The following is a 25,964-nucleotide window of genomic DNA, read 5'->3' on the forward strand; positions in this document are numbered from 1 at the left end:
ATGACTTGAACGAACAAATAATTATAAATAATTTATTCAAAAGGAACTTGAAATAAAACCACCTAATCAAACTAAAAAATACCCAAAATCAATGTCAATCAATTGATTTATAATTCCCATCAAACAAAGATTAAACAGTACCTCAAGTCCTTGCTACATATACACTTTCACAAAAATGGCTTTTTTTCTTATTCAAAAGGTAAACAATGTTCCACTCAAAGCAAAATCTCTGAGCCATAATATAAAACAATCTGCATATTGTGTTATTTCAGTTCATAATCCTAGTTTCTCATCATAAACAATAATATAAGAAGCTATTACAAACCCTTCATTCTTCAACAAATTTCTTGAGATTTTTCAACCATAAAAGATACTCTCTGTTATCCTTATCGGCCATGTACTCACGCAAGTAATTTGTTGTACTTGGCTTGATTCCTCTAACGTCCAAGTATTTGTAAAAACCCTTCTGCAAATTCTCATCCAAATCACTGCAAATCACACATGAAACAATAAAAAAGCAATCAATATCCAAACTTTCCCATGCAGTTACACAAAACTATAAGAAAAAAAGATCAAATTACAATATTGGTCCCTTTACAATACTCCAATTTGAGATTTAACCCATTTGGTTTAATATCTATTTCGGTTAATATAACTTCTAGTCTCTAAACTTGGTAATTAGGTCCACTTTGGTACCTATACTTACCTGAACTTAGCAATTATGTCCATTTTGGTCCCTTTGGCAAAGGTAAAAGCATTGTGCAACATCGTCACCAGTCGTCATCAAATTCTTGATGGAATCCAAGTTCAAGGATGGATCTAGTTGCCAAGTTCAAGTACCAAAATTGAAAAAAATATATAGGAACCAAAGTGAACCTAATTGCCAAGTTCAGGGGCTAAAAGTTATATTAACCCTATCTATTTTTATAATATCTACCAGTAAGTCCAAATAACTGACCATTAACTATTTTAAGTAAAAAAATATACAAGCACCAAAGTGGACCTAATTGCCAAGTTCAGGAACTAAAAGTTATATTAACCTTATCTATTTTTATAAGGTCTAATGTCTATCCGTTAGTCCAAATAATCAGCACCAATTAACTATTCTGATTAAATTGCAGATGTGAGCTACTTCTAAAAATATTTCTACCTCATCGTTATGACATAAATCTTTTTCATGTAAAAAATCCAGACATTTTAACTGGAATGATTTTTAACTATTTGGGCTAACTACGTTATATGCAAACTAATGTACAAACACTAAATCTCAAATTAGAGTATATCAAACGAACCATAACCATAATTTGACCCAAAGGAAAAGGAAGCTTACTTGAAATCAGGGCCTTCATAAGCAAGTTCATCATCCCCAGGGTTGGGATTTCTAAAACTCAAACTGTCAATTCCAATCCCATCATGTAAAGCAGTGCAACTGAACTCCAAACTTGGACCATCTTTCTTCGAAACGGTGACAACGAACGGGATTCTAGCATTGTTATTATCCCCATCATTGTCTTCAACTTCATCTTCATCTTGCTCGTCTTCGTTAAGATCAAGCATGTGAACATCAACTTTTATGAGCTCACCATTATATTCTCTTGTCAATGTTACAATTTGAGTCCCAGGGTTATCTTCGACTTCAAAAGGGAATCCACTAGGAGTTCCTACAACCTGTGAAAAACAACAAAGCTTAATATATGATGACCATTTTCATTTCAAAGAATAAAAACCCAAAAGCAAGAAAGAGAAAAAAAAATCAAGAATTTTCTATGCTTACAGCAAATTTAGTTCAAAAAATGCTATTGAAATTACAAAATTTATGTAGAAATGGAAGCATAATTTTAAACAACCATGTTCAGAATTTATTTTCAGCAGCTTCAGGAAAATAATGATTTTTTAAACAAGATTGCAATCTTTTTACCATTCTTATGAAGATCATCACCATCTTCATTTTAAAGAATTAAAACCATAAACATGAAACCTTTTAACCCCCCCACAACAATTTACTATCTTTACACTAAATTTAGTTTAAAATAAGGGGAAAATGATACTGAAATTACAAATATCTTTTTCCAGCACCTTCAAGTTCTTTTAGAGGAAACTTCTGATTTTCAACAAGGACGCAAATTTTCCCATTTTTATGAAACAAATTTTAAAAATAAAAACCCAATATACATCAAATTCAAAAATTCATGCTTTACCCTTAATTCCCCATTAACAAAAAGGAAACGTTTTAAAAAAAAGGTAAAATAATTAGTCACCTGATCAGAGCTATCACCCTCAGCAAACTGAATCTCGGACTCAAGAACTCGGATGAGAGACTCATCAGAAGAGGGTTTCTTGGAAGCAACGGCGGTAGAGAAATGGAAGCTATTTGGGTAAAAACGGTTAACGGCCGGTTTCTGAGACTGTAACCCATGGTTCAAAGCCCTGAAGATCGAAGAGTGGTAGTTCCTCTGGACTCGGGTGAGTCGAATCGCGAGTGGAGCCAACGCGTTAGCTGATTTACGGAAAACCGAAGCGAAAGCCATGGGAACTGAGCTGAGAAAACAAGAGGGTTTTCTAGGGTTTTAGAAAAAAGCTTAATTCTTTGTATCGAGGGTTTTAAGGTTTTAAAAGGCAAATATTTTAGCCCTTTTTTGTGAAGTTGGGCCTTAATTGGGCTTGATTTTGCACCATTTATTTTAGGGTAAATCACACCTAAAATCACTATACTATTAATAAATTTTTATTTTGGTCACTCAACTTTAAAAAATTACAAAATAATCACAATTAGCTTTGTCATTGAAGTGATATTGTAAATTCGCATTTATTTCTGTTATTTATTCACACAGTTAGAGCCAAGTGAAAATCCAATCAACTAATAATAAATATATTTGTTGGTCAAATGCTTAAACTAAAAATATTATCAATTTGACCCTAATAAAAAAATCATATCATGTAAAATTCAAAAATAAAAATTAAAGGTAAACTATACCAAATTATTAATAAATTTATGTTTTTGCCACTTAACTTTAAAAAGTTACAAAATGATCATTGAACTAATCGAAAGTTTTTATTTAAGTTACTGGGTTGTTAAGTTTTTTTTTTTTAAAGATCAATTAGCAAACTTTAAACAATGATTCAACGATCAATACAGTGGACCAATACTAATCAATGAGTAGAATAACATATCTTTGATTCAAATCGATTTGATAATCAGTGTCGAAGATTAGAGAAGAAAGTTGTTTGATTTTGGTTCACAAATTCGTGACATTTAAAACGGTTTCATGAAAAAAAACTGAACTGTAAAAGAAAATGGAAAAGAGAGGTTTATATTGGTGCAGACAGTGCAAACATAAAAGGTTATACAACAATTATTTTAACAACTCAGTTATTTAAGGGGGCATTTGATTCATCGAATCTTAGATTACGTTCCATAAAATGATTATAAAAATGTAATATTATGGGTGAAATATAAGATTACATTGTTTGATTTCTTTTGTTGAAATGTAAGATTCAAGTATTTTGGTCGACAAAATATAAGGTTAACTAAAAGAAAATTATATATATATATATTTGTTTTTACAAGTTCACTTATTTCTCAAATTTTTATAATATTAAAATAACTTAATAAATTCATTTTTGTTAGACCTTTATCATATGAATTCAATTGAGTCCCATAAAATTTATTTATATGATTTGTCAATTTGAAATTTGTTACAAATGTTGATGCTAATAAAGCAAATATAATATGAATGACATATATAAAAATACTTTAAATATAGTTATAAAATGAATAATACATAGGTACGCGAATAAAGGTGCTCATGGGTTGGGTTGGGTCGGAGCATGATATTAATATACTTGATGCTTACTCAAGCTTGACTCAACACGAAATCTAGGCTTAAAATTTTGTCCAAACTTGCCCTTATTTGTAAAAGACTAACCCAAGCCCATTTTAGGTCTGCCTATATTATTTTTTTATTTTAATCTTTAATAATTTTATATATTTTTTATTTGTTGAAATTTTTATATAGTCATCTTAACATTATTTTAATGTTTATATTATAGCAGTGTTATATATTTAGTATAAATTTATTTTTTAATGTGTTTTAAATTACATAATATATAAAAATAAAATAATATAGAGTATTATAAACTTAAAAAGGGTCGGGTTGGGTCGGGCTGAATTTTTTTCTCAAATCTATTTTTCGAACCTAATATTTTTTGTCCAAATCTCCCCAAATTTTAGATGAACCTTTAAGACTGTACAGGTAACCTGAGCCATAAACAAGTCCGATTTCTAAAATTGAATAACCTTAAATATTCTCATATTATTTAATTTTACTCTAAATGGCTCATGTTGTGGTGTGCTTTTTTTCCAGCAAACGTAAAATTAGGATTGCTTTGTACTATTAAGAGTAGGAAGAAAAAAAATGCACACCTTTTAAAAGTTTCATATCCATATTTATTGTTTGGATAAAAAAATATTTTTAATGGTTTATTCTTATACATTGTATATTTACTTTAAATTGCCAAAAATTAACAAAAATATAAAATAAAATTTGAATAATTCAAAGTCAAATTAAATATATATATATATATGAATAAAATTTGTATATGTAAATAAAATGCATATTTACATTTTAAGCATCTCGTTTTAATTTTGTGCAAAATTTGAATAAAATGTGAATAAAACTAAAGCATTGAATTTACAAACTTCCTTATTATTGATCTAAAAATTGAGGGTAATTTTGTTTTAAAATTCAGATTCCGCCCTTAATTTAATATTACTCCAGAAAGAGGTCATAATGAGATTATACCTTATGTTATGAGGTGATTATAATGTGAGATTACGAGATGGTCGGAATGTTGAAATCCAAACACCATAATCTCATTTCGGAATATAACATTACGGGTCGTAATATTATATTCGTAGAACCGAACGCCTCCTAAATGAAAACATTTGAATGGTTCAGTGACCATCTTGTAACTTTTTAAACTTGAATGACTAAAACATAAATTTGTTAATAGTTTAGTGACCTTTTGAAATTTACCCAAAAATTAAATATCAAATTTTGAGGGACAAAAACAAAAATTAATCAAAAGTTGACAAATCACCCTGTCAACGTCATTGGTTTATTTTTTTTCATTTATCCATTTTCACTGCCAAAAAGCCAAAACATTAGCAAATATCAAATACAATCACACTAGACAAGTTGTGTACTAATGTATTCAAAAATGTAAATAAATAAATAAATAAAGCCATTTTTTGAAAAAAAATACGGAATTGATGAATTTTTAAAAAACGCTTTTAGCTGGAAACGTTTCCAAGTAATTTAAAGGAAAAAAATTTCTAGTCGAAAGTACTTTTTGCCAAATCAGCAGAAAAAGCTTCCGACTAGAAGTGTTTTTCCTCTAATTTTTTCTAAGATTAGGATTTTTTAAGTAGGAGTTTAGTTTTTAGGATTAGGGTTTTAAGTTTGTAAAGTAGGGTTATTTGGATTTTATGGGTTTAGGGTTTTTTTTTACTTTTAAAAGTTTATTATACATTATATTTTTTAATATTTTTTTGAGATATTAAATAATAATTATTTAATTTGAAATTAAAAAAATCGTTTTTACATCAATTGTATATTTGAATTGGAAAGTTCAATTTGATTCATAATCGAAACTCGAACTACTCGATAGGGATGAAATATTAGTTTCTTTTTTCTTTTTTAATCTTAGTTTGATCCAATTTTTTAATAAATTATTTATTCCAGTGCATTATTTTCAAATAGATAGATTCAAACATTTTTGCCATACAATACAAATCAATAAATTATACTACTTTCTTCCCCGCCGAGTAGTTTGAGTTTTGATTATGAACCGAATTGAATTTTCCAATTCGAATATACAATTAATATAAATACGATGTTTTTAAATTTCAAAGTAAAACATTATTATTTAACATCTCAAAAATTTATTAAAAAATAAATAATATATAATAAACTAAAAAAAGTATAAAAAACCCTAAACCCATAAAATCCAAATAACCCTACTTTACAAACCCAAAATCCTACTTTAAAAAACCCTAACCTAGAAAAAAATTAGAGGAAAAACGCTTCCAACTGAAAGCCGTTTCAGTTGTTTTAGCAAAAAGTGCTTCCAACTGAAAACTTTTTTCCAAATCACCTGAAAACGTTTCATGAATAAGTAAAATGAACAATTTTTTGCCGGTTCCGTCTGAGCAATCGGCGACACTACCCTCACCTGTCACCAATCATTTGTAATGATTGGAATGTTAAAAAAATATTTGTAATTAATTTCTACTTTATCCTATTTTAGTAAAAAAGATTTTTTTTATATAATTTAAGTAAAAAATCCAATGATTGAGTGAGGCATATTTTAGATAAATAACTTAAAAAATTTAAAAATTATAAAAATAACCCTAATATTAAATTATTTAAAAAAAATAACCTAGTTTCTACCATAAAAGTAGGTTCCCCACCTTAAATGGTGGCATCATCCCAAAATTATTGTATCACCATTACAAAAAATTATAGGAACAAAAAAAAAGTAATTTTTTCTTTGTGCCACCACTTCTCAAGACGGCACATGTATAAAATATGATATTTTTAACTGTATTTCTAGAGTTACATAAAAAAAATATTTTTTAATATTTATGGTGCCGTCATGTTATTTAAAGGCACCAAAATGAAATAAAAAATTATTTTTTGGTGCCACCACATTATTTAGAGGCACCCAAATTGAATAAAAATTATTTTTTAGTGCCGCCATATTATTTGAATGCACCCAAATTGAATAAAAATATTTTTTATTTCTTCATTTTTCTTTAAATGATAACTAATTTTTAATCACTTAATCTTCTTATTAATTATTTTTTAATACATTAAGTTTTTTCAATTAAATTTTCATATTTTTATTTCTATTATTATTTTTAAATTTCTTTATTTAACTCAATTTTATTTTATTAAACTCCATTTTTTTACATTTTTTAAAGAACAAAATAATTCTAAAAGACAAACATATTTTTATTTATGTATCAGATAATATGGAACAACAAATTTATTTTTCTCATCATCTAAATACTTTTTCCTTTCCACTAATTGTATTTTATATAAATAATTAACGGATTAAATATTTCTTAACACAATAACATTTCAAATATTACAATAATAATAAAAATTTCAATTGAAATCATTACATAATAGAGTCGGTAATATAGTAAAATAAATATTTTGCTTGATTCCATCAACTTCTACTTGAACCAGGTCGATCAGGAACCCCACAGTATTCATCTTTGGTTTCTTTAAAGGTATGACATTTTGCCAGCATTTCTCCTGACTGAGAGCACTTTTCATGTCGACTCTTCTCCCTCCATAGCATAACTCAATTGCAGTCGTGACCGCGTAATCACTGCTAACAGAAACTCTTGACTGCGTAACCACTACCAACTAAAAGCCCATCTCCCTTAGTGTTAAATAGGGTATTTCGATAGGGGATGGACCATTAACCGCGTAACCACTACCAATAAAAACTCTTAACCGCGTAACTACTACCCTAAAAACGACATATTTTTCGTGCTTTTATATATAACGGTCATGACGAAATAATTTTTTCATTAAAGAACATCATCATAATAAATATCTCTCATTTTTTCAACATAATACATTTTTTTTCTTTCAACATAACCAAAAAAAAAATTTAAGACCTCTACGTGTGCTAAGTTGAAGTTGGAGTATATATAGTTGGTGGTGCCGCCACATTTATAGTAGGCAACATGAGAAAATAATTTTAAATTATTTAGGATACAACATATGAAGTGGCGGCACCAATAAATTACAAAAAATTTTTATTCAATTTGGGTGCCTCCAAATAATGTGGTGACAAATTTTTTTTTTCATTTTGGTGCCTCCAAATAACGTGGTGGCACCACAAATATTAATATATATATTGTCTGTATAACTCTGAAAATATGGTTGAAAATATCACATTTTATATCGATGCCAAGAAAAAATAATTTTTTTTTGTTCCTATAATTTTTTGTAATGATGATGCAATGATTTTGGGGTGGTACCGTCATTTGAGGTGGGGGAACCCACTTTTATTGTAGAAACTAGGTTATTTTTCTAAATAATCTAGTATTAGGGTCATTTTAGAAAATGTTTAATTTTTTTAGGTCATTTATCTCAAATACCCTTGAGTCGAGTGTGGAGTGTCCGGTCAATCCAATCCAATTTAGACAACAATGGCCGATGCTTTTATTTTAATCACTACTATTTATGAAAACACATTTGTATTTGAATAGGATAAAACAACAATTAACTCTTAAATTCAATTTTTTTTCAATTTGGTCCTAAATATTTTTAGTTCAAATTATACCCAATTTTGGATATGGTAGAACAATTTAGTAGTTTCCAACGCATTTAAGAGGTGATGATACAGCGTTTTTAGTTTGTGCCATAAAATCACTCAATTATTTTAAAAAATTATATAAAAATTTACAAATACATAAAAATTATAAAACTAGAAAATTATAAAAGAATATCTTATAAGTTTCTTATTTTTTTATATAAAAACTTCAAATGATGACGTGACATTCTTTTAAAGTATCGTGTCATTAACTTTTAATAGTGTTAAAAGTATTTAAATATTTGATGAAATCTATTATTTAGGATCAACGAGCAACAAAAAAAAAAGATCAAGTTAAAAAGAAAATATTAAATTCAAGAATTAAATATCATTTTATCTCTATATAAATTTATGTACTCTTTGCTTAATTTTTATTGAATTTAGTGGTGGGTTGGTATCACTATTTTCAAAACTAAAATAATCGATTAGGCTAATTGCTTGCATCATAAATTGTTTGAGATATCAGTTCAAATCAATTTTTTTATGTTTTTAATATTTTTATTAATTTATTAAATTAAATCGGTTAAACTGATCAAATCGATTTAACGATGGATCCAATTCTAATTTTACAATACTTTAAAAAATTAAAATTTTAATAATTGAGATAACTCTTAAAATTGTTATGAAAATAAAATAAAACAAAACAAAACAAAATTTTAATTTAATTTTATTGATAATTAATTTTTTAAATGCCAACCTCTGTCATAAAATGAGATTAAGAATACAAAATCTATCTGAACCCCAATTTCTTATCTAATATTATTTTATAAATTAATATATTCAAAATAATAATAATTTTTTCTCAATTAAATATTAAAAATTAAGTGCTTCGGTCATTAATAATTAATTAAAAATACAAAATACAAGATTAGGAATACAAAATCTATCTCAACTAAATTTTCTTATCTAATATGATTTTATAAATTTATATATTTAAAATATTTATTTTTTCTCAATTAAATATTAGAAAGTTAATTAATTTGTTGAACTCAACCTGAACTCTTCCCAAGATCAACTAACAAAATATTTACATTTTTCTTTCTGTACCGGAAATCACTCTCGGGGCACAAAGGAATGTCGAATAATGAAAATTTCCAGGATTCAATGTTGAAGAAGCAGAAAGAAGAAGAGGAAGAAGAATACTTCAGGCTGTTGCCTCCCGGTTATAGATTCAAACCAAGGGATGAAGAGCTTGTTAATTATTACTTAAGACTAAAAATTTCGGGTCTTCCATTGCCTCCCAATAGAATAAGAGAGGCTAATCTCTACAGACATGATCCTGAAACTCTTACAGGTTTGGATTCTTGTTTATTTATTTTCTCTGAAACTGTAAAACATTAGTTTTCTTTTTTAATTTTGTATTATTGATTATGTTTTGATTAAATAGCCATGAACAAGTACACATCGTCGAATGAAGTCGAAAAAGAATGGTATTTTTTTACGCCACGAGAACGGAAATATACAAACGGATCAAGGCCGGCGAGGAAGGCCGGTAGCGGATACTGGAAAGCGACCGGAGCCGATAAGGAGGTCATATTGAAAGGAAAGAAGATAGGATGTAAAAAAACTTTAGTCTTTTACGAAGGGAAACCACCGAGAGGGTTTAAAACCTATTGGACCATGCATGAATATGTATCAAGCGAAGCTCCTGTCAGAGTAAGACATGGCAAGGAAGACATGAAGGTATCATCTTTCAAATATGTGAAAATTTGTATCTATTAGTACTTAATTTCGAAAATTTTTTGTTTTCTTTCAGCTGGATAATTGGGTCTTGTGTAGATTATACAAGAACCGAAGGGAAGCAAAGCAAAAACATAGAATCCCACAAGAAGGGAACGGTCTTGAATGTCAAGAGAAAGTTGAACCTCACAAAATGGCTGAACCTGTTAGTGAACCCATTAATAAGGTTGCACCACCTGTTTATGATCAATATCAACAGCGTGAAGTCCAACCATTTAACATGAACATTGGACAAGACACTAATTGGTTTCCTGAACTAGATAATCTAATGCCTGTTTCCGATGAATACGGTAATTATTATATGTTTGATAATAATCCCACACATGGAGGGTTCCAGCAGGTTCCAAATTATGATGATTTTGTAACAAATGCTGCTGCTGCTGCCCCTGCTCCATTTTCTTCAACGTTTCCTCTTGATAATCAGTTTCAGTTCATGGGCAATGCTGGTTTTAACTTGCCACCGCCGCCGCTGCAATTTCAGCCACAATGGCCGGCGCCGCCGTCACCACCGCAGCAGTTTTCAGGAGCCAACACTGGTTTTGATTTTTCGGTTGATGAATATTTTTTGGATCCTGAGTTTGGCATGTCACCATCAGAGTTTTGTTGAACTGATAGGTTATTTTTAGGGTTTGAATATCCTAACTGTAATTGAACTATATTTCATAGGGTTTCCTTTAGCAAGGATAGATTTAAGTTGGATGATTTTCTTAGAAGGGGAAATCAACCCCAAAACTTTCGAATGATTAAATAATCATTTCGTCATTTTTTAAAATTAAATAATTAAAATGTAAATTTATCTTTAAGTGTAGTTTACCAAAAATTAAATATCAAAATTTGAGGGACAAAAACCAAAATTAAACCAAAAGTTTACAATTACACTGTCAACATCGTTGCTTTATTTCGCCATTTATTCATTTTCTTGGTCAAAAAGCCAAAACATCAGCAAATACCAACTACAATATCTACGCAAGTTAGCTCTTCAAATTCTACATATTCTTCCCTTCTTTTTTCTTAGTCTTCATCTCATTGAATTTTTTTTAAATAGAGAGAAAAGGGTGAGAAAATCCACCATGGCTTTAGCAAACATAGCTATCAATCTCGCAAGTGTTGGCTCAAATTTTCCTTCTTCTATTGATAAGCTGAAGAATTCATCAACTAAAGCTCAAATAAATTTAAGGGTCTCGAGAAATTCATCAGTTAAAGCAGTTCAGAGCTCATCTGTGGAATCAGATACTGGAAGATGGGTTAGAAAAAGACGACCCCAGAATGTAGATGGCGACTTCTTTGTAGGTAAAAATCATATTTTGATAATTTCCCAGAAAATTTCATCTTTATGGGGAGCTTTTTTTCTTTATAATATACTGCAATCGGTGGGAAATTGTTACTGAACTAGTTCATTGATTGAAGGGTTGTTAACTTCTTTTTTTATGTAGGATGGTATATTCTTAGTTCTTACGGTGGAAAATGAATAGGATATAGGTGTTAAATATATGTTTTTAACTCTTAATAGATGCTGGAAGCTATGTTACTCTGACTGTGTGAGTGTTGAATACGGGCAGGGGCGAAGCCAGCAAATTTGTTTAGGGGCCGAAATAAATTTGTAAAACTTGAGAGGGGAGAAAGCTAGATATATAGTACTATTTACTTTCTATAGGGGCCAAACTTTGAATTTTTCCATTTAACTAAAGGATTAAAATGCTTAATTTAATGTTTTACTTATTGGAGGGCCCTATATAGCAATTTCACCATTTGGCCAAGGGGCCAAGGCCCTTGCCTCCCCCGGCTACACCTCTGGATACGAGTATGGTTAATCTTTTTTCTATGTTTTTCCATGTATTTGGAGAATCTTTGGAGGTGATACTTTAAGAAAAATGAGTCCGAGCAGTATAGACAGTGAGGATACCAATAGGAAAAAAGCATATTATTTTTTAGTGCCATCTCTGCTAATTTTGGTATATTGGTTTTTAATCTATTTTGCAGATCATACATGCATAGATTGTGGTACTTGTCGTTGGATGGCTCCGGTAATCGCTTAACAATCAAGCTTTTTTCCTTTTGGAGTTAACTTTTTGGATTAGATGAATGTCAGTTTACTGCTAGTTGAATATAAGTTTCAATGATCTGGTTTACAAGGTATAGAACAAGATTGTTCATCAACAATTTTAGTTTCTGAATGCATTGAGACTTGAAGAAATGAAAACTATGTTTAACTCTTCGAATTGCTGTTTTTTACTGTGTCCGAGATGGCATATGGCAATATGAATTGAAAATAAAAATTGTTTGATTAGCTATGGTATATATATAAGCTGAGAGTCATGGAAGGCATCTCGCTTGCCATTAAATGATTTCTTCCTTTCTTTTGCCTAATCACTTTCCATATAATAACAAGATCCGCAGACCACCGGCTGAGAGTTATTAACTATGCTGCATAACAATATTCTCACTTTAATGTTTCTTTATTTCTTGTTTGTTTTTCAGCAAGTCTTCACTAGAGTTGGTGAAATGTCTGCAGTTTATAAACAGCCAACTTCTAGCGAAGATCGATTAAAGGCTCTCCAGGTGCCGTTTCATTGGTTCCCTTTCTTGTATATCTATAACACGATATATCATAATTTCACACATTCATACGCTTGCACACCTTTATGCATTTCTCATTTTTGTTTGTATCAATTATCATACAGCCTGTTTGTTACCGAGATACGTTAGTTTGATTTCTGTTCCAGAAGAAACTGCAATGTTATCATAAACATTTGATATTTTCAGGCCTTGCTTTCCTGTCCAACAAGCTCAATCCGTACCGAAGTACCTCCTCCTGATATCCTAGAAGCTCAAAAGACATTTCCGATTCCAGTAGATGAAAAGAAACTACCTGTAAATCATATCATTAGTGTGTTCTTATTTTGCATTTTTATATTATACATTCTTGGATTAGCATGCCAACCTGATCACTATGTCTATGATATAATTATTTTCAGGGTGTTTATCACTGTGGATATCATTCTGAGAAATCATACGGAGCTGCTTCGTACTTGATCATTCACCCTGGTGGAAATATACTTATAGATAGGTAATATTATAGTACTCATGTCTAACACCTATACCTGACATATTTCCGAGCATGGGTATGGGATATGACCCTCTAAAGACCCTCCAAATGCATAGAAATGCTTTTTTTTCCCACTACGATCGCTTCGCATGTTAGGTTGAACAAATTTGTCTAATATAATTCTCTGCAGCCCCAGATTTACAAAGAAACTTGCAAAGGAGATTGAGACAATGGGTGGAGTACGCTATTTGTTCCTAACCCACAAGTATGTCTATAATTTTAATTTTGATTGTTTATTTTTGAGGTTTCTGATCCATGTTGTTATGGTCAGGGATGATGTTGCAGATCATGCAAAGTGGGCAACACCGTTTACCTGTGATCGAATTCTGCACTCGAAATATGTTAGTTTCATCATCCTTAACCTCTGATATGCACTATCCATTTTTATGAAATAAATTTTAAAAATAAAAACCCAATATACTTCAAATTCAAAAATTCATGCTTTACCCTTAATTCCCCATTAACAAAAGGGAAACGTTTTAAAAAAGAAGGTAAAATAATTAGTCACCTGATCAGAGCTATCACCCTCAACAAACTGAATCTCGGACTTGTTGAGAATTAATTCAAAATAATAGATTAGTGGGATGCTTAGAAAATCTTGGTAGTATCTTGGTAGTTTCAAAATTTTTAGGTTGATCAAATGAGTTGTTAGCTATTTCTGTGTTAAGTTAGTTTCTATGTAAGCCTATAAATATAGGCATTTATGCTTTATTTTTATTCATTTAGAATTCATCAATAAGAGAGCAACTTTCCTACATATGATTTTATCTCTCTCATGTTTATTTCTCCAACAAATTTTGCATCGGAGCCAGGTTGGATCCTTTAGGCAATTGAGTGAAAGTGAGGATTGGGTCCATTAGGGATTTGAGAGAAACACTTTGTTTGGGGTCTTTGGGAAATACGAGAGAAGAGAGTGAGTGTTTTTGGAATGGCATCAGCTGGTTTTTCTTCCTCTTAACCACTCATACCCATTTTCAATGGTGAGAAATATGAGTGGTGGAGCATCAAGGTAAGGACATTGCTCAGATCGTAAGAGCTATGGGACTTGGTGGAGTACGAGTTCGTTGACATACTTGAACCTGATGAAGAAGGTAAGAGGTTGAAAGAAGTCAAGAAAAACGATGGTAAGGCATTGTTCATTATCCAACAAGTAGTTCATCATGACTCTATTTTCTCTCGAATTGCAGCAGCAATCACATCGAATGAAGTATGGTCAATCTTACAGAAAGAGTATCAAGGTGATTCAAAAGTTATAGTAGTGAAATTATAATCACTGCGACGTGATTTTGAGACCTTGATGATGAAGAATGGTGAATCAATTGCTAATTTTTTGTCACGAACGAGGACAATAGTCGGTCAATTGCACTCTTATGGCGAGAAAATTTCAGCGAGACAATTGTGGCGAAAGTCTTACGAAGCTTGACGACAAAATTTGATCATGTTGTGGCTGCTATAGAAGAGTCCAAAGATCTGTCAGTTCTTTCTGTTGATGAACTGATGGGATCTCTTCAATCTCATGAGGCGAGAATCAATAGATTAGCAGAAAAGAGTGAAGAGAAGGCATTTCAAGTGAAAGGCGACAATAACCGTTCAACAAATAGAGGTCAAGGAAAAAGAGGATTTCGTAGAGGTCGTAACGGTGGTTATGGCAAAAGCAGAGGCAGAGGAAGGTATGATGGACAAAGGCAATCGAATGAGCAAGGTAACACAAAAAATGACATTCAATGTTACCATTGCAATAGATATGGGCATGTAAAAGCTGATTGTTGGTATAAAGATCAAAAAATGAATTTTGCATCAAAAAGTGAGGAAGAAAACAAGTTTTTTATAGCTTGTATTGATACTAACCATAAGCCAAGTGATTGGTGGTTTGTGGACAGCGGTTGTTCGAATCACATGACGGGCACCAAATCCTTATTCAAGGAGCATGACGAGTCACAAAAGATAAAGGTGCAGCTTGGGAACAAAAGGGAGATGCAAGTTGAAGGAAAAAGCACTGTGGAAATAGTTAATAGCCATGGAGAAGGAAAAATGTTGGACAATGTTCAGTTTGTTCCTGATTTAGAATTCAATTTATTGAGCGTTGGACAACTAATGGCTGGTGGATATGTTGTCGTATTTGATGATGATGCATGTATCATCAAAAATAAAAAATCAGGCAAACAAGTCCATGTCAACATGACACCAAACAAGATGTTTCCGTTGGATGTTTCAAACATGGAGAACTTTGTTCTTGCTGCAAGTACTAAAGATGACTGGAAGCTATGGCATTTAAGGTATGGTCATCTCAATATTAAATGCCTGAAATTACTGAGTGATAAAGGTATGGTTCTTAGACTACCGAAAATTAGCTCTCTTGATTTATGTGGGATGCATTTATGGAAAACAAAATAGGAAGCCATTTTCTGTTGGAAAAGCATGGAGAGCTACTGAATGCTTAGAATTAATTCATGCTGATCTATATGGTCCTATACAAATCGAGTCCTTGGGTGGGAGCTGTTACTTCTTGCTGTTCACTGATGATTATAGTCGCATGAGCTGGGTGTATTTTTTGGAAAACAAGTCAGAAACTTTTGAAAAGTTCCAGAAATTCAAGGTTATGGTGGAGAATCAAAGTGGCTGTCATATCAAAGTTCTTCACACAAATTGAGGTGGAGAGTTCGTGTCCAAAGAGTTCAATCTATTTTGTGAGGACAGTGGCATCATAGGGAGTTAACAATTCTTTACACTCCTGAGCAGAACGGTGTCGCTGAGCGGAAGAACCGAACTATTGTGGAGATGGCGAGAAACATGTTACAAATGAAGGGACTCTCAAATCAGTTTTGGGCGAAAGCTATGGCAACATACGTCTATCTACTGAATCTCTCACCAACAAGGGTTGTCATGAACAAAACTGCATATAAAGCTTAGTGTGGTAGGAAACCCAATGTATGTCATTTAAGAATTTTTGGGTGTGTTGCATATGCTTTGGTAAATTCTTATGCTCGTAAAAAGCTTGATGAAAAGTCTGAAAAATGCATTTTCATTGATTATTGTACTCAATTTAAAACATATAGATTGTATAACCATCATAGTGGAAAATTTACAAGTAGAAGAGATGTAGTGTTTGATGAAAATGCAAGCTGGGATATGACTGTAGAGCAGGTACAACAGGAGATTCCTTTTCCCATCAAAGATTCTATAGATAAAAAAGAGGAGCCTGCACCAGCAACATCTACAACACTTAAAGAATCTTCTGACGAGCCAATTCCACTAAGGAGATCAACAAGGGTCAAAAAGTCGAATCCGAAATATGCTGATGACACTTATGTATCCTGTCAATTTGCTCTAGCCGTTTCTGATCCTCTATATTATGAAGAAGCTACTGATAAGGAAAAATGGAAAAAAGGCAATGATGGAGGAGATACAATCCATCGAAAAGAATAGAACTTGGGAGATGGTCGACTTGTCGGAAGATAAAAATGCAATTGGTTTGAAGTAGGTGTTCAAGACAAAATTCGGTACAGATGGAAACATCCAAAAGCACAAAACTTATCTTGTAGCGAAAGGTTGTGCTCAGTAATATGGTATTAATTTCGAAGAAACTTTCTCTCCAGCAACTCGGTTCAAAATGGTGAAGCTTGTTCTAGCAATGACTGCACAATTGCAATAGTCTGTTTACCAGTTTGATGTCAAATCAGCGTTCCTCAATGGAGATCTACGAGAGGAAATTTATGTAACACAACCAGAAGGTTTCATAGAGAAGGGAAACGAAACAAAGGTTTACAAGCTGAAAAAGGCGTTGTACGGATTGAAGTAGGCCCCTCGAGCATGGTACAACAAGATCGATGGGTATTTTTAGAAGAAAGGGTACATGAGAAGTGAGAATGAGCCCACATTGTACGTGAAAAAGGAAGGTAAAAATGATTTCATCATTGTTTGTCTTTACGTTGATGATATCATTTATACTTGTTCCTCTAACTTACTTGTTGATGAATTTAAGTCTCAAATGATGAATGAATTTGAGATGCTCGATATGGGTTTATTGTATTATTTCCTCAGTCTTGAAATTCATCAAGCTGGCGATGGAATTTTTATCTCACAAAAAAATATGCCAAGGACCTTTTCAGTAAATTTAGTATACTTAATTGCAAGCCTACAGCTACACTCATGAATGTCAATGAAAAATTACAGCAAGAGGATGAAGAAGAAATGGCAGATGCAATGAGGTTTAGAAGCTTGGTTGGAGGTTTAATCTATTTTACTTACACTAGACCCGATATTGCATTTCCTATTGGTGTTATTTCCAGGTTTATGCAGCAACCTTCAAAGGTTCATTATGGAACAGCAAAACGAGTCTTGCGATACATTCTGGAACTTCAGAGTATGGCATTTGGTACTAAAAAACTTTAGATTTCAGATTGTGTGGGTTCACAGATAGTGATTGGGTGAGTTTTGTAGATGACAGAAGAAGTGTATCAGCATTTGTTTTTACTCTAAGTTCTGGGGTGATCACTTGGAGTTCTAAGAAGCAAGCTACAACAGCATTGTCAACCTCAAAGGCTGAATATGTAGCAGCAACTGCAATAGCTTGTCAAGCCATTTGGCTAAGGAGAATGTTAACCGATCTCCAACAAGAGCAGAAATGTGCAACTACCATATTTTATGACAACAAATCCACTATCTCCATGACAAAGAATCCAACATTTCATAGTAGAACAAAGCACATAGATATTCGTTATCATTTCATTCGTGATTTGGTAGCAAAAGAAGAGATATCTTTAGAGTATTGCAATATTGAAGAGCAACTGGCAGATGTGTTAACAAAAGCATTATCAAAAGAGAAGTTTTGCTATTTTAGAAGTTTGCTTGGTCTCTGCAACTTTGAATAAGGGGGGTGTTGAAATTAATTCAAAATAATAGATTATGGGATGTTTAGAAAATCTTGGTAATATCTTGGTAGTTTCAGAATTTTTAGGTTGATCAAATGAGTTGTTAGCTATTTTTGTGTTAAGTTAGTTTCTATATAAGCCTATAAATATAGGCATTTATGCTTTGTTTTTATTCATTCAGAATTCATCAATAAGAGAGCAACTTTCTTACATATTATGTTATCTCTCTCACGTTTATTTCTCCAACAGGACTCAAGAACTTGGATGAGAGACTCATCAGAAAAGGGTTTCTTGGAAGCAACGGCGGTAAAGAAATGGAAGCTATTTGGGTAAAAACGATCAACGGCCGGTTTCTGAACCTGTAACCCATGGTTCAAAACCCTAAAGATGAAGGAATGGTAGTTCCTCTGGACTCGGGTGAGTCGAATCGCCAGTGGAGCCAACGAGTTAGTTGATTTACGGAAAACCGAAGCGAAAGCCATGGGAACTGAGCTGAGAAAACAATGGGGTTTTTTAGGGTTTTAGAAAAAAGCTTAATTCTTTGTATTGAGGGTTTTAAGGTTTTAAAAGGCAAATATTTTAGCCCTTTTTTTGTAAAGTTGGGCCTTAATTAGGCTTAATTTTGCACCTTTTATTTTAGGGTAAATTCCACATAAAATCAGTATACTATTAATAAATTTACATTTTGGTCACTCAATTTTAAAAATTACAAAATAATCGTAATTAGCTGTTGTCATTGAAATGATATTGTAAATTCACATTTATTACTGTTATTTATTCACACAATTAGGGCCAAGTGAAAATCCAATAAACTAATAATAAATATATTTGTTGGTCAAATGCTTAAACTAAAAATATTATCAATTTGACCCTAATAAAAAAACCATAGCATGTAAAATTAAAAAATAAAAAGTAAAACTAAACTATACCAAATTATTAATAAATTTACGTTTTTGTCACTTAACTTTAAAAAATTACAAAATGATCATTGAACTTTTAAAAAGTTAGAAAATGATCATTGAACTAATTGAAAGTTTTTATTTAAGTTACTAGATTGTTAAGTTTTTTTTTTTTCAAAAGATTAATTAGCAAACTTCAAACAATGATTCAACGATCAATACGGTGGACCAATACTAATCGATGAGTAGAATAACATATCTTTGATTCAAATCAATTTGATAGTCAATGTCGAATATTAGAGAAGAAAGTTGTTTGACTTTGGTTCACAAATTCATGACATTTAAAACGGTTTCATGAAAAAAAGTGAACTGTAAAAGAAAATGGAAAAGAGAGGTTTGTATTGGTGCAGACAGTACAAACATAAAAGGTCATACAACAATTATTTTAACAACTCAGTTATTTAAGGGAGCATTTGGTTCATCGAATCTTAGATTACGTTCCATAAAATGATTATGAGAATGTAATATTATGGGTGAAATATAATATTACATTGTTTAATTTCTTTTGTTGAAATGTAAGATTTAAGTATTTTGGTCCACCAAATAAGAGGTTAACTAAAAGAAAATTATATATATATATATATTTTTTTGTTTTTTACAAGTTCGCTTATTTCTCAAATTTTTATAAGACCTTTATCATATGAATTCAATTGAGTCCCATAAAATTTATTTATATGATTTGTCAAATTGAAATTTGTTACAAATGTTGATGTTAATAAAGCAAATATGATATGAATGATATATATAAAAATACTTTAAATATAGTTATAAAATGAATAATACATAGGTACACGAATAGAGGTGCTCATGGGTTGGGTTGGGTCGGAGCATGATATTAATATACTTGATGCTTACTCAAGCTCGACTCGGCACGAAATCTAGACTTAAAATTTTGTCTAAACTTGCCTTTATTTGTAAAAGACTAAGCCAAGCCTATTTTAGGTCTGCCCATATTATTTTTTATTTTTTAAATATTTATTTTATTTTATTTTAATATTTAATAATTTTATATATTTTTTATTTATTGAAATTTTTTATATAGTCATCTTAACATTATTTTAATGTTTATATTATAGCAGTAGTATATATTTAGTATAAGTTTATTTTTTTAATGTGTTTTAAATTACATAATATATAAAAATAAAATAATATAGAGTATTATAAACTTAAAAAGGGTCGGGTCGGGTCGGGTCAGGCTGAATTTGTATTGACCCAAAATTTACGGGCATCAGAAAAGTGTAGTATCGGGCCTCCGTCTTAGAAAATTAAACCTGTAGATAATTATTAGGAATATTTGTGAGTCTAGTTGTGTGTTTAATTAGGTTTTAATTAGGTGAATTTAGCTTAATTTAAGGTAATTAGAAAAAAAAGACTAAATTGAGTAAAGGGTAAAAGTTTAATTATAGATTAAAAGAAAGTATAAAGGATCAAAATGGCAATTAAGCCAATTCACAAGCATGAGGCGGCAATTACTTCATAAAAATCTTGATATTAATTAAAATTATGATATTATATTATAAATTAAATCAAATAGTGGCAAATGTAGGGTGATAATGTTGTACATATGTAATAACATGTGTATATACATTTGTATTATAATTATTTATTTACTTAAAAATTAAGTTAAAAAGATATTTTGATAAATTATAATTATAATTATTATATTATGAAATAAATTAAATTAAAGACAAATGTTTGGTGATTAAATAAAACATGTGTAAAATATATAAAAACATACTTGTAATAAAATAAAATATTTTCTTATAATTTAAGTAAAAGATATTTATGAATTAAATATTATAATAATAATAATAATTATTATTATTATTATTATTATTATTATTATTATTAACTAATACATAAAAGAAATAAAGTAAAGAAATAAAAGAAACAAAGAAGAAAAGAAACAGAGACCATTCGAAACAGGGGAAAGAAAAAGGAAAAATTAGGTTTTAAGGATTTAAGCTTTAATTTGGTAAGTCAATCAAGTCATTTTCTCTTAAATTTGATGTTTTAGAAGCTTTAGAATAGAGTTTTGTTGAAATTAAGTTGATATTTTAAGAGTTCATAGGTTTTCAACTATAGTTTATGTTGAACAAAAGAGATGAATTAGGGATTTAATTGAATGAATTTCAAGTTAGAATTGATAAAAGGATTAAATTGTGAAGTAAGCTATAAGTTTTATGTTTTAGGGACTAAATTGAGGGAAATTCGAAATTAGGAAAATATGCTGAAATTTTGATAGTTAAATTTGAGTTTCGATGAAATTTGAATAGAAATAGAGTGTGAATTGAATTAGAAAAGTAAGAAAACTTAATTAGGATTAAATTGAGAACAAGGTAGGAATCGATTAGAAATTCAATTATTTATCATACTTAGTGCTGTAATTAATAGTGTAAATTATTATTATTTTTGTAGCTAGTAAAGAACCAGAAACATTGGCACGGAAGGGAAAAGAGAAGATTATCGAGGAGTAAACTCGAGAAAATCACAGTTTGTATTACTATAATTCAAATTATTTATTATTTTAGTGTTGAATTTAAATTATGTGTATGGTAAGCAAATAATGAGGTAAGTGAAATATAAGGTAAGTATTATTCTTAAGCTGAAAGAAATTCAATTGAATAATGGATATATATATAATATATATATAAAGAAATGAAATGAATATTGACTTGAAAATGGAAAAATAAATTTGGAATTAAATTATGATTGGGAATTGAATTTGGAAAATTAAATTGAATGAGAAAAGTATGTGCTGGTATTGAATTGTGTTTTGATTAGTGAATAGAAAAGTATAATTGATATTGAAAATGAATTCTTGAAATAAAAGTGAAAATTTGATTGTGAAATTGAAATACCCTATTAACTAGTTGGGCTAAGTTGGATATAATTGACATGCCATAGGATTTGTAAGAGTACGGGATTTATTGGCTTAGCCGATCAGGCACTTTATGTGTTGTACATCAAACACTTTATGTATTGTATCTTAGGCACCTTGTGTGTCGTATCAGGCACCTCGTGTGTCGTTTCAGGCACTTATGTATCGTATACTGATCAGGTACTATGTACCGTTTTAGGCACCATGTGTCATACTAGTGTGTTAAAGAACATCATAATAATAAATATCTCTCATTTTCGTGTTTCTATATATAGCGGTCATGACAAAATAATTTTTTTGTTAAAGAACATCATAATAATAAATATCTCTCATTTTTTCAACATAACACCTTTTTTTTTTCTTTCAACTAACAAAAAAAAATTTAAGACCTCTACGTGTGCTAAGTTAAAGTTGGAGTATATATAGTTGGTGGTGCCGCCACACTTATAGTAGGCAATATGAGAAAATAATTTTAGATACAACATATGAAGTGGCGGCACCAATAAATTACAAAATTTTTTATTCAATTTGGGTGCCTCCAAATAATGTGGTGGTAATTTTTTTTTTTCATTTTGGTGCCTCCAAATAACGTGGGGCACCACAAATATTAAAAAATATATTTTTTGTATAACTTTGGAAATATGGTTGAAAATACCATATTTTTTATCGATGCCAAGAAAGAATAATTTTTTTGTTCCTATAATTTTTTGTAATGATGATGCAATGATTTTGGGGTGGTGCCGCCATTTGAGGTGAGGAACCCACTTTTACCGTAGAAACTAGGTTATTTTTCTAAATAATCTAGTATTAGGGTCATTTAAAAAAAGTTTAATTTTTTTAGGTTATTTATCTAAAATACCTTTGAGTCGAGTGTGGGGTGTCCGGTCGATCCAATCCAATTTAAACAACAGTGGCTGATGCTTTTATTTTCATCACTACTATTTATGAAACACATTTGTATTTGAATAGGATAAAACAACAATTAACTCTTAAATTCAATATTTTATTTCAATTTGGTCCTAAACTTTTTTAGTTCAAATTAGACCCAATTTTGGATACGGTAGAACAATTTAGTAGTTTCCAACTCATTTAAGAGGTGATGATACCGTGTTTTGAGTTTGTGCCATAACATCACTCAATTATTTTAAAAAATTACACAAAAATCTACAAATAAATAAAAATTATAAAAGAATATCTTTATAAGTTTCTTATTTTTTTATATAAAATTTTAAAGTGATGACGTGACATTCTTTCAAAGTATCGTGCCATTAATTTTTAATGGTGCTAAAAGTATTTAATTATTTGACGAAATCAAATTTTTTATGTTTTTAATATTTTTATTAATTTATTAAAATAAATCGGTTAAACTGATCGAATCGATTTGATGATCGATCCAATTTTAATTTTACAATACTTTGAAAAATTAAATTTTTAATAATTGCGATAATTCTTAAAATTATTATGAAAATAAAATAAAATTTTAATTTAATTTTATTGATAATTAATGTTTTAAATGGCAACCTCTGTCATAAAATGAGATTAAGTATACAAAATATATCTGAACCCCAATTTCTTATCTAATATTATTTTATAAATTAAAATGTTTAAAATAATAATTATTTTTCTCAATTAAATTTTAAAAGATTAAGCGCTTCGATCATTAATAATTAATGTATTATTTTATAAATTAAATATTATCTAATGTTATTTTATAAATTAATATATTTAAAATAATATTTATTTTTTCTCAATTAAATTTTAAAAGATTAAGCGATTCGATCATTAATAATTAATATATTATTTTATAAATTAAATATTATCTAATATTATTTTATAAATTAATATATTTAAAATCATATTTATTTTTTCTCAATTAAATATTAAAAAATTAAGTTCTTCGATCATTAATAATTAATATATTATTTTATAAATTGAATCTTATCTACTATAAAAAATAAATTAATATATTTAAAATAATAATTATTTTTTCTCAATTAAATATTAAAAAATTAAGTGCTTCGATCATTAATAATTAACATATTATTTTATAAACTAATATATTTAAAAAAATAATTATTTTTCTCAATTAAATATAAAAAAAATTAAGTGCTTCGATCATTAATAATTAATATATTATTTTATAAATTAAATATTATCTAATATTATTTTATAAATTAATATATTTAAAATAATAATTATTTTTTCTCAATTAAATGTTAAAAAATTAAGTGCTTCGATCATTAATAATTAATTAAAAACACAAAATATAAGATAAAGAATACAAAATCTATCTCAACTAAAATTTCTTATCTAATATTATTTTATAAATTGATATATTTAAAATAATTATTTTTCTCAATTAAATATTAGAAAGTTGATTAAGTTGTGGAACTCAACCTGAACTCTTCCCAAGATCAACAAACAAAATATTTACATTTTTCTTTCCGTACCGGAAATCACTCTCGGGGTTTAAAGCAATGTCGAATAATGAAAATTTCCAGGATTCAATGCTGAAGAAGCAGAAAGAAGAAGAGGAAGAAGAATACTTCAGGTTATTGCCTCCCGGTTATAGATTCAAACCAAGGGATGAAGAGCTTGTTAATTATTACTTAAGACCAAAAATTTCGGGTCTTCCATTGCCACCCAATAGAATAAGAGAGGCTAATCTCTACGGACATGATCCTGAAACTCTTACAGGTTTTTATTCTTGTTTCTTTATTTTCTCTGAAACTGTAAAACATTAGTTTTTTTTTTTTTAATTTTGTATTATTGATTATGTTTTGATTAAACAGCCATGAACAATTACACATCGTCGAATGAAGTCGAAAAAGAATGGTATTTTTTTACGCCACGAGAACGGAAATATACAAACGGATCAAGGCCGGCGAGGAAAGCCGGTAAAGGATACTGGAAAGCGACCGGAGCCGATAAAGAGGTCATATTGAAAGGAAAGAAGATAGGATGTAAAAAGACTTTAGTCTTTTACGAAGGGAAACCACCGAGAGGGTTTAAAACCAATTGGACCATGCATGAATATGTATCAAGCGAAGCTCCTGTCAGAGTAAGACACGGCAAGGAAGACATGAAGGTATCATCTTTCAAATATGTGAAAATTTGTATCTATTAATTAGTCCTTAATTTCGAAAATTTTTTGTTTTCTTTCAGCTGGATAATTGGGTCTTGTGTAGATTATACAAGAACCGAAGGGAAGCAAAGCAAAAACATAGAATCCCACAAGAAGAGAACGGTCTTGAATGTCAAGAGAAAGTTGAACCTCACAAAATGGCTGAACCTGTTAGTGAACCCATTAATATGGTTGCACCACCTGTTTATGATCAATATGAACAGCGTGAAGTCCAACCATTTAACATGAACATTGGACAAGACACTAATCGGTTTCCTGAACTAGACAATCCAATGCCTGTTTCCGATGAATACGGTAATTATTATATGTTTGATAATAATCCCACACATGGAGGAGGGTTCCAGCAGGTTCCAAATTATGATGATTTTGTAACAAATGCTGCTGCTGCTGCTGCTCTTGATAATCAGTTTCAGTCCATGGGCAATGCTGGTTTTAACTTGCCACCGCAACCGCTGCAATTTCAGCCACATTGGCCGGCGCCACCGTCACCACCGCAGCAGTTTTTAGGAGCCAACACAGGTTTTGATTTCTCGGTTGATGAATATCTTTTGGATCCTGAGTTTGGGATGCCACCACCAGAGTTTTGTTGAACTGATAGGTTATTTTTAGGGTTTGAATATCCTAACAGTAATTGAACTATATTTCATAGGATTTTTTTACCAAGGATAGATTTAAGTTTGATGATTTTTTTAGCAATGTAAGGGGAAATCAACCCCAAAAGTTAAATGATTATTTGTAATTTTTTAAAATTAAATAATTAAAATGTAAATTTAACTTAAGTGTAGTTTACCCAAAAATTAAATATCAAAATTTGAGGGACAAGAACAAAAATTAAACCAAAAGTTTACAATTACACTGTCAACAT

General features: G+C 30.1%; 4 protein-coding genes across 4 annotated transcripts; 3 read left to right on the forward strand and 1 right to left on the reverse strand.

Annotated features, from left to right (window-relative positions):
* Window positions 1-79: 79 nt before the first annotated feature.
* On the reverse strand, window positions 80-2,598 carry LOC121222615 (uncharacterized protein At2g39795, mitochondrial). Its single transcript, XM_041103745.1, has 3 exons — window positions 2,259-2,598; window positions 1,331-1,668; window positions 80-488 (listed from the first exon to the last, which is right to left on the reverse strand). Exons 1-3 carry the CDS (start codon window positions 2,526-2,528, stop codon window positions 329-331), a joined length of 768 nt encoding a protein of 255 aa, XP_040959679.1. The 5' UTR covers window positions 2,529-2,598; the 3' UTR covers window positions 80-328.
* A 6,799-nt stretch (window positions 2,599-9,397) lies between these two features.
* Window positions 9,398-10,948, forward strand: LOC121222616 (NAC transcription factor 32). Its single transcript, XM_041103746.1, has 3 exons — window positions 9,398-9,691; window positions 9,785-10,080; window positions 10,154-10,948. Exons 1-3 carry the CDS (start codon window positions 9,472-9,474, stop codon window positions 10,742-10,744), a joined length of 1,107 nt encoding a protein of 368 aa, XP_040959680.1. The 5' UTR covers window positions 9,398-9,471; the 3' UTR covers window positions 10,745-10,948.
* Window positions 10,949-11,112: 164 nt separating this feature from the next.
* On the forward strand, window positions 11,113-18,899 carry LOC121222618 (uncharacterized). Its single transcript, XM_041103749.1, has 8 exons — window positions 11,113-11,427; window positions 12,118-12,161; window positions 12,616-12,696; window positions 12,901-13,008; window positions 13,113-13,204; window positions 13,374-13,448; window positions 13,515-13,584; window positions 18,364-18,899. The coding sequence occupies exons 1-8, from the start codon at window positions 11,208-11,210 to the stop codon at window positions 18,445-18,447; spliced, it is 774 nt and encodes a 257-aa protein (XP_040959683.1). The 5' UTR covers window positions 11,113-11,207; the 3' UTR covers window positions 18,448-18,899.
* Window positions 18,900-24,334: 5,435 nt separating this feature from the next.
* Window positions 24,335-25,909, forward strand: LOC121222617 (NAC transcription factor 32). Its single transcript, XM_041103747.1, has 3 exons — window positions 24,335-24,651; window positions 24,747-25,042; window positions 25,120-25,909. The coding sequence occupies exons 1-3, from the start codon at window positions 24,432-24,434 to the stop codon at window positions 25,687-25,689; spliced, it is 1,086 nt and encodes a 361-aa protein (XP_040959681.1). The 5' UTR covers window positions 24,335-24,431; the 3' UTR covers window positions 25,690-25,909.
* The last annotated feature ends 55 nt before the right edge of the window (window positions 25,910-25,964 follow it).

The sequence above is a fragment of the Gossypium hirsutum genome, chromosome D10, assembly GCF_007990345.1.
Source record: "Gossypium hirsutum isolate 1008001.06 chromosome D10, Gossypium_hirsutum_v2.1, whole genome shotgun sequence".
Lineage (NCBI taxonomy): Eukaryota > Viridiplantae > Streptophyta > Magnoliopsida > Malvales > Malvaceae > Gossypium > Gossypium hirsutum.

What these genes read in the sequence shown, in the direction of transcription:
- LOC121222618 (XM_041103749.1), top strand. Translation starts at nt 11,208, where the DNA reads ATGGCTTTAGCAAACATAGCTATCAATCTCGCAAGTGTTGGCTCAAAT. An exon ending in ATCGATTAAAGGCTCTCCAG is followed by an intron (nt 12,697 to 12,900) that starts GTGCCGTTTCAT and finishes TGATATTTTCAG; the next exon opens with GCCTTGCTTTCCTGTCCAAC. An exon ending in TAGATGAAAAGAAACTACCT is followed by an intron (nt 13,009 to 13,112) that starts GTAAATCATATC and finishes AATTATTTTCAG; the next exon opens with GGTGTTTATCACTGTGGATA.
- LOC121222615 (XM_041103745.1), bottom strand. Translation starts at nt 2,528, where the DNA reads ATGGCTTTCGCTTCGGTTTTCCGTAAATCAGCTAACGCGTTGGCTCCA. An exon ending in AGGGTGATAGCTCTGATCAG is followed by an intron (nt 1,669 to 2,258) that starts GTGACTAATTAT and finishes TGTTTTTCACAG; the next exon opens with GTTGTAGGAACTCCTAGTGG. An exon ending in TATGAAGGCCCTGATTTCAA is followed by an intron (nt 489 to 1,330) that starts GTAAGCTTCCTT and finishes TGTGATTTGCAG; the next exon opens with TGATTTGGATGAGAATTTGC.
- LOC121222617 (XM_041103747.1), top strand. Translation starts at nt 24,432, where the DNA reads ATGTCGAATAATGAAAATTTCCAGGATTCAATGCTGAAGAAGCAGAAA. An exon ending in TGATCCTGAAACTCTTACAG is followed by an intron (nt 24,652 to 24,746) that starts GTTTTTATTCTT and finishes TTGATTAAACAG; the next exon opens with CCATGAACAATTACACATCG. An exon ending in ACGGCAAGGAAGACATGAAG is followed by an intron (nt 25,043 to 25,119) that starts GTATCATCTTTC and finishes GTTTTCTTTCAG; the next exon opens with CTGGATAATTGGGTCTTGTG.
- LOC121222616 (XM_041103746.1), top strand. Translation starts at nt 9,472, where the DNA reads ATGTCGAATAATGAAAATTTCCAGGATTCAATGTTGAAGAAGCAGAAA. An exon ending in TGATCCTGAAACTCTTACAG is followed by an intron (nt 9,692 to 9,784) that starts GTTTGGATTCTT and finishes TTGATTAAATAG; the next exon opens with CCATGAACAAGTACACATCG. An exon ending in ATGGCAAGGAAGACATGAAG is followed by an intron (nt 10,081 to 10,153) that starts GTATCATCTTTC and finishes GTTTTCTTTCAG; the next exon opens with CTGGATAATTGGGTCTTGTG.